A 9962-nucleotide genomic window follows, 5' to 3' on the forward strand; every position below is an offset into this window, starting at 1 on the left:
TTGCTGGGATTTATAGTTCATTATAATCAAAGAACATTCTGAACTCCACCAACCATAGAATTGGCTCAAACTTCCCACATGGAATCCCCATGACCATCAGAAAATACTGTGTTTTCTTATGGTCTTTGGCGACCCCTCTGACACCCCCTCGCGACCCCCTCAGGGGTCCCGACCCCCAGGTTGAGAAACATTGCTATAGAACATGCACTGGCAAACTTTGGCCCTCCGGGTCTTTTGGACTTCAACTCCCATAATTCCTAACACCCTACCAGTTGTTAGGAATTGTGGGAGTTGAAGCCCAAAACGCCAGGAGGGCCAAAGTTTGCTAGTGACTGCTGTAAATGCGTAGTGTCGTGATGCTCTTTCAATCCAGTCTCCTTTCATCCCAGGTTGATCCAAAGCTCCGACCGCCCCGCCGGCCACTTCCGGGGAATCCACTTTTGGCCAAAGAGCTGCCATCTTCTCAGGGCCAAACCTTGCTGGTCATGGTGCCCCCCAGACACTCCAAAACATCAAATGTCACCAATTCATCAACCCACCTCTCAAGACCCCTCAAGTAAGTCTCTGCAAACTTGGTGAATGATGGAGCAAAGAAGTGGCTGGACAAGCCTGGGAAAGGTTGCAATTTGGTGATTACAACTCCTGGAATCTTCTACTGCTCCCAAATAAACCTTAGGATGTGTCTGCACCAACTTGGGCCCTCCAGGTGTTTTGGACTTCAACTCTCACAATTCCTGTTGTGAGGCTGTTAGGAATTGTGGGAATTGAAGTCCAGAACACCTGGAGGGCCCAAGTTTGCCCATGCCTGGTCTATGCTTAAAATTAATGCAATTTGGTACCACTCTAACTGCCACTGCTCAACACTATAGGAATCCTGTAAGTTATGGTTGTCCTTTCTCCTCTAGCTGGTGCTTTAGATCCTGAAATAGAAAAATAGTCATTTATAAATATGCAAAAATTTGGAGCCAAGAAATAAAACAATATTAATGTATTGTCGGAGGCTTTCATGGCCAGAATCACTGGGTTGTTGTAGGTTTTTTCAGGCTATATGGCTATATGGCTATGTTCTAAGGCATTTTCTCCTGACGTTTCGCCTGCATCTATGGCAAGCATCCTCAGAGGTAGTGAGGTCTGTTGGAAGTAGGAAAAAGGGTTTACCTTGGGAAGTCTGACTTGGCCACGGTAGTCCACGCACTGGTTACATCCCGTATAGACTACTGCAACGCTCTCTACGTGGGGTTGCCTCTGAAGACTGCTCGGAAGCTACAAATGGTCCAACGATCGGCAGCCAGGCTGTTAACAGGAGCGGCACTCAGGGAGCACACCACTCCTCTGTTGCGCCAGCTTCACTGGCTGCCAATCTGCTACCGGGCACAATTCAAAGTGCTGGATTTAGCCTTTAAAGCCCTAAACGGTTCTGGCCCGACCTATCTGTCCGAACGCATCTCCTCCTATGAACCAGTTAGGACATTAAGATCGTCCGGGGAGGCCCTGCTCTCGATCCCGCCAGCCTCACAAGCACGCCTGCCGAAGACGAGAGACAGGGCCTTCTCAGTGGTGGTCCCTCGGCTGTGGAACACCCTTCCCGCAGACATTAGATCGGCCCCCTCCATACTGGCATTCAGGAGAAGAGTGGCTTTTTGAACAGGCGTTTAATTAAGCAGTGCAATTAATTGATTGATTATTGGAACATGGAATAATGGACAAGGAGATTGGATTATGACTTTACTGATGAGACGTGATGGATTAGTTATATGGATGTATTGATGTTATATTGATGTATTGATGTATTGTTATATTGATGTAGTTGCCATGATTACTGTTTTAAATGCTAACGTTGTGCACTTTGTATACTGATTTGGTTGTAAACCGCTCTGAGTCGCCTACGGGCTGAGAGAGAGCGGTATACAAATTAAGTAAGTAAGTAAGTAAGTAAATAAATAAATAATATATCTGTGGAATGACCAGGGTGGGACAAAGGACTCTTTTCTGTTGGAGCTAGGTGTGTATGTTTCAGCTGATCACCTTGATTAGTATTTGATTGCCTGGCAGTGCCTGGAGCACTGCCTGGCAATCAATGTTTTTCAATAATAATAATATTCAATTTAATAAGATCAATTTTTTCAAATTTGCGTAGAAACCGAAATATTGAGAGAAACGTCAATAAACCACTGTGCTTACAGTTGTGGCCACAAGAGATTACTATCTCATATATGTCATAATCTTCCCTGCTTGTCTTTGATATCTGGATGCAACCCAGAATATGAAATTTTGAGGATAAAATACACAAATTCTGCAAAGCTTAGATTGGCCATAGGAGGATGAGGGACGCAGGGCAAATTTATCCTATGTATTTGGGAACTGCTGCAACAAATACCTGCTTGCAAACCTGAAACCAATCTGTTTTTTTTCTTCTTCCTCAACAGGCCAATGCCACCTCACAGGTGAGTGCCACTTTGTCCTTGGTTCTCTTGTAGAGGGGCCAGCTCTTGCACCTGCATGCCACAAATGTCTGTTTCACCCGGGCAAAGGAAGAGTGTGCCGTCACGCTTGGGGGCTATTATTCTTAATGAAGGAGGGGTGGACGTGTCATCTTTTCCCCAAGGGGTTGCTTCATGCCCTTCTATAGGAAACTGGAACTCTCAAAAACCCAAAACGCTGTAAATAACTCAAAATAAGTTTTTATTGATCACAAAGAGTTATTTCCCAAAGCAATAAGCTGGAAACTTCAGAGGGGTGAAGGAAAATATACGTTACAGTCTCAATTAGTCCTGGGTCCAAGGTGTTTGAAGCTGAGAAGCCTCACCAAGTTTCCTCTTTACTCAATGGCTGTGAATGCCGGAGCAAACCACAACCCCAGTTCAGATGGCCTATGTTTGAAGATTCAGGATCTTCCTTTGGTGCCAAAAGAACCGGTTTGAAGGCGCTTGGGTCTCCTCAATGTTGTCCAAGACGATCTGGACATAAACCATGAGCCCCAAGGGTAAAAAACCTCAGAATTGGTGCTTAGAGGTAACTTAAATCAGGGTCTTTTAGAGTCAAGTCTCTTACTCATGTCCATATGGTAAGAACTCTGATGGCAGAATGAAAAGAAAGGAAGCACTCCCCTCCTGCAGGAAGAGGTGGAGCCAAACAGTACTGATTGACAGCTATAAGTAACCAATCCATACAACTATACATAAGCAGGGTAAAAGGGGCAGGATTAAGCATGAAACAACAGTTTAAATCTTGCAACTAACAGTTCTATACATAGGTAGTGCCACTTGCTCCGTCACAAAGAGAAGGAATAGAAATATGAGAAATCCTGAACTTGGTTACTTTCTGGGGGACGGGGCTGCTGCATGAATGTTCACATGGCGGCCCCAACTTCAGTAGATGGGTGCAGAGGTACAACCTCACAACATTTGTACAAAAACTGAAAAAAAAGTCTGTTCCTGGTTTGAACGTGTTACTTCCTGTTTAATTGTGTGGTATTTACTTTGGAAGTAGTTTTTCTACTCCAGAAACTTAGTTTTTGTGGCTGCTACAAACTAGGTTGAATTGGCTGAGACTCTATGAGATATTCATTCAAAAACCGTAGCAAAATGTGCTGCAAGATGCCCACAAAAACAAAGTTTTTGCTGTTGAATAAACCTTTCCCATGTTTTTGATAGAACCAATTAGGAAATGATGATGATGATGATGACGACAACTAATAATAAAGACTATAATAAATAAAGACTAAATATAATAAAGACTATAATAAATAATAAAGACTACAAGCAGAGGCACAACACCGTTGCTCAGATGATTCATTGGAACTTGTGCCACAAAGACCATCTGCTTGCGACAAAGAACTGGTGGGATCACAAGCCAGAAAAAGTTACAGAGAATGAACATGCCAAACTCTTCTGGGACTTCTGAATTTAGACAGAGTTTTGGAGTACAGTACTCCTGACCTCACAATAGTGTTAAAAAAAGTATGGATTGTCAATATTGCAATCCCAGGTGACAACAGGATTGAAGAGAAACAACTGGAAAAGCTGACACGATAATGAGGATTTAAAGATTGAACTGCAAAGACTCTGGCAAAAGCCAGTCAAGGGGGTCCCAGTGGTGATCGGCACACTGGGTGCAGTGCCTAAAGACCTTGGCCTGCACTTAAACACAATCGGCGCTGACAAAATTACCATCTGCCAGCTGCAAAAGGCCACCTTACTGAGATCTGCACGCATTATTCACCAATACATCACACAGTCCTAGACACTTGGGAAGTGTTCGACATGTGATCCAATACAACAACCAGCAGAGTGACCTTGTTTGCTGTGGACTCATCTTGTTGTGTCCCAGTGGTCATTGGCACCCTGGGTGCCATGCCGAAAGATCTCAGCCTGTATTTGGAAACAATAAACATCGACAAAATCACAATCTGTCAACTACTTGGATCTGCGTGCATCATTCGAAAATACATCACACGGTCCTAGACGTTTGGGATTGTGATTTTGTGATACAAAATCCAGCGTATAGATTTTGTTTGCTGTGACATACAGTGCTTTTGTGTCAGTAAAATAATAATAATAATAATCCAAATAATACAATTTTAAAACAAATAATTCAATTCACAATTCAATTCAATTCACAATGTGCCAAGCCTCAGCTTCATATAGGCCCATTCAGCCTATTCAGGGTCAAAGGCCTGCCTGAACATCCATGTTTTCAGGTTGGAACGGAAGGATTGAAGGGTGGGGGTTAATCTAATCTCTATTTGGAATGGCATTTATTATCCAGGAACAAAAGCAGGAGTGTGAAAGTGGAAGACAACTTTAGGTGTGTTCTTGGGAGCTACAGTTGGGTCTCCGCATCCTGAGAAAGGTTGAGAGAATGGGAAGGGCCTCTTAATCTTGTTCTACACACAACCCTTTTTTGCCTGAGAGATTTTCCATGATCCCAGGTATATAAAATAAAAAAAATATTTGTAATACATCAGCACTTGCAAGGCTTCCTAAATTGGCTGATTCTCCTTTTTGTGGAGTACACATCTTCTGCAGAGTTCATTGTAAACACTGCAGATGGTTGCTAACAGAATCGTGAAATTGTCCATGTGTCCATAGTGACACCTTTGCTTTGTGATGGTTCAGTGTGCATAACCTTGGTGTCCTATAGAACATTATGAATTCTGTTGTGTATAAAATCACCTTCAGGCCATGAAAGGTGTCCAGGTAGAATACATGAATTTTGTGTCTTGGGTCTCACTTTAAAATATCTGCAAGTATTCCAAAATGTGAAATACGGAAGACATTTGGTCCCATACATTTCAGATAAGGGATGGCTTTTTCAAAGTCGTGAACCAAAATAAAGTCTGCTTTGGCTATGGAAGCCACTTGCTATGAATGCAAAAAACGTTTGCCTGATCCATGCCATGGCCCACCTGATTTCCAGCCGTGGTCTAGTACCCGATGTGCCATATTTTGCTTTTTCATGTTGACATTTTTCTTCCGCCTTTTCCTGACTTCACACTCCTTTCTCCTCCAGACCCATCCCAGCCTTGAAAGTCCAGACGTCTTCCTTCCCCTTTAAGAAATGACAGTGGTGGACGCGAGGATCCCGGCTGACCTCCTCTTGGCTCCTTCCTCCGCATTTGCACTACTGCGGCCGACGCAGGGAACTTTTTTGCTACCAAAGACAGTTATTAATTAATATTATTACTATTTTTGTAAAGGGATTGTTTCTGCCAATAACGAAGAAGGGGGCTCAAGGGTCGCAACTGGAGCGGTCGGTACTTCCCTGCTGTCAAAGGGCTGCAGGAAATAGGGACACAGGAAACGGGTCTTTTGGTGCCATTTTACGAGAGAGGGGCTGCTTTGCGGATTGTTCCCCATGGCTTTGACCCCCAAGGTCTGTGTCATCTTTTCTCTCTCCTCAGTTAGCAAGAGGGGAGAGGTTGCCAACCCTTGAAGCCTCCTGAAATTGGAAGATCTTGATCAGCTACCTCCATGTTTTTGCACAAGTTTCAAGGGTAACTTCTCCTCTCATGGAGTCCCATCAAATTGGATAGGTTTTCAAACTGCATGGGTTTCCAAACTATATGGGTCACTGGGCAGAATGGTTTTCCCATACCTGGCATTGGACTACCATTCCCATTCCAGCCACCAGCTCCTTAAACAGAAGGGTTGACCGCTCCCTGTAAGGAGCACCAGTTAACATTGAACCAATTGAAATTTCCAGGCCGTTTTCAAGGGCAGCCCCACATAGAGTGCATTACAGTAATCCAATCAGTCAGTCAGTCCCTTTATTTATTTCTCTTCTTTCCCCTCCAAGATGAGAGTCACATTTCTTGCTTTCCTGCATTTCATACCTCCCCTGAGGCTCTTCTCAATCCCAGAACTTGCTTCTGATGCCTCAATAAGATGAAAAATGACTCTCTGAGCATGAGCCGAGTTCAACTAATAATCACAATGTATCCAAGGAGATTTCTGACCTGGCAAACGTGACTTCCGGACAGATCTGAGCCCCATCTCCCTTTGAGAAACACTGAATTTTGGGTACGAACTGCTACTCTGAGGACAAATGCTCCATAAAACCATGTTCTGTTTCCTTTTGCTACTTTGGCCAATTTGCTGAAAGATCATTCCCTCTTTGGCCAAATCATGGGCTGCCAATTCAGCTGCAATGCCTGGCAACTTCTGCAAAATCCATATTTTTATCCTTAGGTGCTGAGCAGCCAAAAGAGTTTCCTTGGTGCTGCCTGATGTTTCATGCTCAGGGCTTGAGTTTTGAAAGCTCAGGCCTCCCAAGTGTTTGGGATTACAAATTCCAAATACTTCCAGCCTTTGTGGTACTATAGCAAAGCCTTGGGTCCTTCGTTCAGGTCTGGGTAGGTCTCATGGAAAAGCAATATTTGAGAAAATGGGGCACGAGAGTGGTGTACAATCCAAGGGTGCATCTACAATGTAGAATTAATAGTTGACACCATTTCCACTGCTGTGGCTCGATGTTATGGAATACTGGGAGTTGTAGTTTTACAAGGTCAACTTAACAAAAACTAACAAAATGAAGTTCAACAGTGACAAATGCAAGATACTCCACTTAGGCAGAAAAAACACAATGCAAAGATACAGAATGGGGGACGAAGCCTGGCTCGAGAGCAGTACGTGTGAAAAAGATCTTGGAGTCCTTGTGGACAGGAAGGTGAACATGAGCCAACAATGTGATGTGGTGGCAAAAAAGCCAATGGGATTTTGGCCTGCATCAATAGGAGCATAGTGTCTAGATCCAGGGAAGTCATGCTCTATTCTGCCTTGGTTAGACCACACCTGGAATATTGTGTCCAATTCTGGGCACCACAATTCAAGAGAGATATTGACAAGCTGGAATGTGTCCAGAGCAAGGCGACTAAAATGATCAAGGGTCTGGAGAACAAGCCCTATGAGTAGCGGCTTAAGGAGCTGGGCATGTTTAGCCAGAAGAAGAGAAGGCTGAGGGGAGATATGATGAGGGCCATGTATAAATATGTGAGAGGAAGCCACAGGGAGGAGGGAGCAAGCTTGTTTTCTGCTTCCCTGGAGACTAGGACGCGGAACAATGGCTTCAAACTACAAGAGAGGAGATTCCATCTGAACATGAGGAAGAACTTCCTGACTGTGAGAGCCGTTCAGCAGTGGAACTCTCTGCCCTGGAGTGTGGTGGAGGCTCCTTCTTTGGAAACTTTCAAACAAAGGCTGGATGGCCATCTGTCAGGGGTGATTTGAATGCAATATTCGTGCTTCTTGGCAGAATGGGGTTGGACTGGATGGCCCATGAGGTCTCTTCCAACTCTTTGATTCTATGATTCTATGATTATAAGGTCTTTAGTCCTCTCTGCCCAAGAGTGGTGGTGCCTCCCCAAACTACAACTCCCACAATCTCATAGCATTGGGCCATGCCAATTGCAGTGTTGTCAGACTGCATTCATTCTATAGCGGAGATGCGGCGCTACGTGTAATTCTTGGTTCACGGTCCAAAAATTGCACCTTTTTCTATGAGTTGCATGGGGTAGATAGGTTCACCATCTTAATTTTGAGGAAAAAAATTAAATAATGAGAGGAATTGCGGAGGATTTTGCTCACAGTCAAGGGTGCTGGGCTTGCCATAGCTCCTTCTACCTCTATTTATGGAGGCACTCCATTCTCTAGCTGGGAAATGAGTGCCCATCCTTTCTCCCATTTCCATACCTCATGGGTGGGAGTCATATGGCCCTCTTGTTGGACTGCAAATCCCAGCAATCATTCCATTACCAATGAGGAAGAATGCTGGGAAGTACAGTCCAGAATCACCTGGAGGTGACAAATCTCACCTTGCTTAAGACTAGTGGTTCCTAAATTCTAGTCCTCCAAATGTTTGGAACTTGAGCTTCTGGAAATGTCGGCAGGTTGGATTTGTAATCGGGAGTTCTGGAAGTTGAAATCCAAACACTAGAGTTTGGGAAACACTTTTTGTTCTGTCGCGTGCTGGGCCTGTAAAGAATTTCCTTTAGAACAGGACTTGCAATCTTTGCCCAGCGGGAAGCCAGGGGGCCCAAGGAGAAGTTCTCAGAGGTTTTCCACCACAAATGACCTTTAGATGGCTTGTGAAGTATAACCAAGTCTTTTATTAACGAACAATCAAACAGAAACTTCTCTTGTCTTCAGAAAGTTAAATAAATGATTTCAGGCTTTTAGGCAACTGGTGACTTCCTAAACTTGCCCACGAAGGACAGGCAACTGTCTTCAATAACTTCTTCTTTACTTTAAAGGAAAATCCCCTTTTTAACTTCTCCCAGGCTGACTGTAATCTAACCCTTACTGATGTGGGCTCCACTACCGGGTCAAACTGCTTCTCAAATGCCGAGTGGACCTACCAGTAAAGGCTTAGATATTCTCCAGCTGGAGTTCTTTGGTCTTTAGGGCTGTTTCCCTGGAAAGTCTTTGGAGACTCTTAAGACTGTTCTCCCCCGGAAATTCTTAAGGGTTGGAGCTTTTGTACAGGGGAAGCTTGCACACGTCCTGTACATTAGCTTTCCTTGCTGAGACTAACTAAAAATGGCTTCCTTCCCTTCCCAATTGCCCTGAGCAAGGGGTGGGACCAAAACTTGATGATGGACAGGTGACTAGCCCTATGACTGCAACCAAAGGAAGCCACCTATCTGCAGAATCCCAGGAACCTTGGACTGCAAGCAAACATTTAATACAAAGCAAATAAATGTGGAGCTCCTGGTACAGTCATACCAGCACACTTTTTGGACAAGTTGTTTCTCTTTTGGGTTGATTTTGAAAACAAGGAAGGACTGTGCAGAACGGGGCGTAAACCATTCTCCCTCAAAATGTGGCTGTTCTTTGGTGCATCTTTGCTGATGTGATTACTTGCCTCAAACCTCAAGGAAACGGAGCCCTTTTCGGAGCCTTCTTTAGCTCTCCTCTTGGAGTTTTGCATCCACAGACGAATCCTACTTTTTGGGAAGAGCAAGCCAGCTCTGGCCTTGGAACGGTGCCTCCAAGATGGTGACAGATCGAATGTCTGTGTTCATGCGGTCTAGGAGCCGCAATGTTCCCGCTATGCACCTTGCTGCCAAATGTGTGTGCCTTCAAAATAAACATTTTAGGAACCCTCCATGCCCCTTCTGAATGTTAGTGAAAAAATAAAAGTTTTTTTCTTATTTAAATACAAACTGACTAGTCTTTATTTCCCTCATACTAGCATGTATACCACTTGGCATTGCCTGGGTTTGCATTTTCTTTGTGGTTCTGCCCTTTTCATGATACACTTTATCCCTCTCTCTTTTCTTATTTCTGTCTTCTTTTGCTTTGACTCATATAACTCTTCCTTCCTTCCTTCCTTCCTTCCTTATTCCTATCTCTTCCTTCTTTCCTTCCTTCCTTCCTTCCTTCCTTCCTTCCTTCCTTCCTTCCTTCCTTCCTTCCTTATTCATATCTCTTCCTTCCTTCCTTCCTTCCTTCCTTCTTTATTCA

The 9962-nt window shown here is 44.1% G+C and overlaps 1 protein-coding gene across 2 annotated transcripts in view; it reads left to right on the forward strand.

Annotated features, from left to right (window-relative positions):
• ADAM33 (ADAM metallopeptidase domain 33) overlaps positions 1–9661 on the forward strand; it is a 114200-nt gene extending 104539 nt beyond the window's left edge. Inside the window, exons 22-24 of one of the 2 annotated variants that reach the window (XM_060779453.2) lie at positions 390–556; positions 2427–2444; positions 5512–9661. In XM_060779453.2, the coding sequence (XP_060635436.2) occupies positions 390–556; positions 2427–2444; positions 5512–5563 (237 nt within the window). In that variant the 3' untranslated portion in view covers positions 5564–9661. The remainder of the gene's footprint in view (positions 1–389; positions 557–2426; positions 2445–5511) is intronic. The other variant, XM_067468542.1, reaches the window with a different exon arrangement.
• The last annotated feature ends 301 nt before the right edge of the window (positions 9662–9962 follow it).

This window comes from Anolis sagrei, chromosome 5 (assembly GCF_037176765.1).
Source record: "Anolis sagrei isolate rAnoSag1 chromosome 5, rAnoSag1.mat, whole genome shotgun sequence".
Taxonomy (NCBI): Eukaryota; Metazoa; Chordata; class Lepidosauria; order Squamata; family Dactyloidae; genus Anolis; species Anolis sagrei.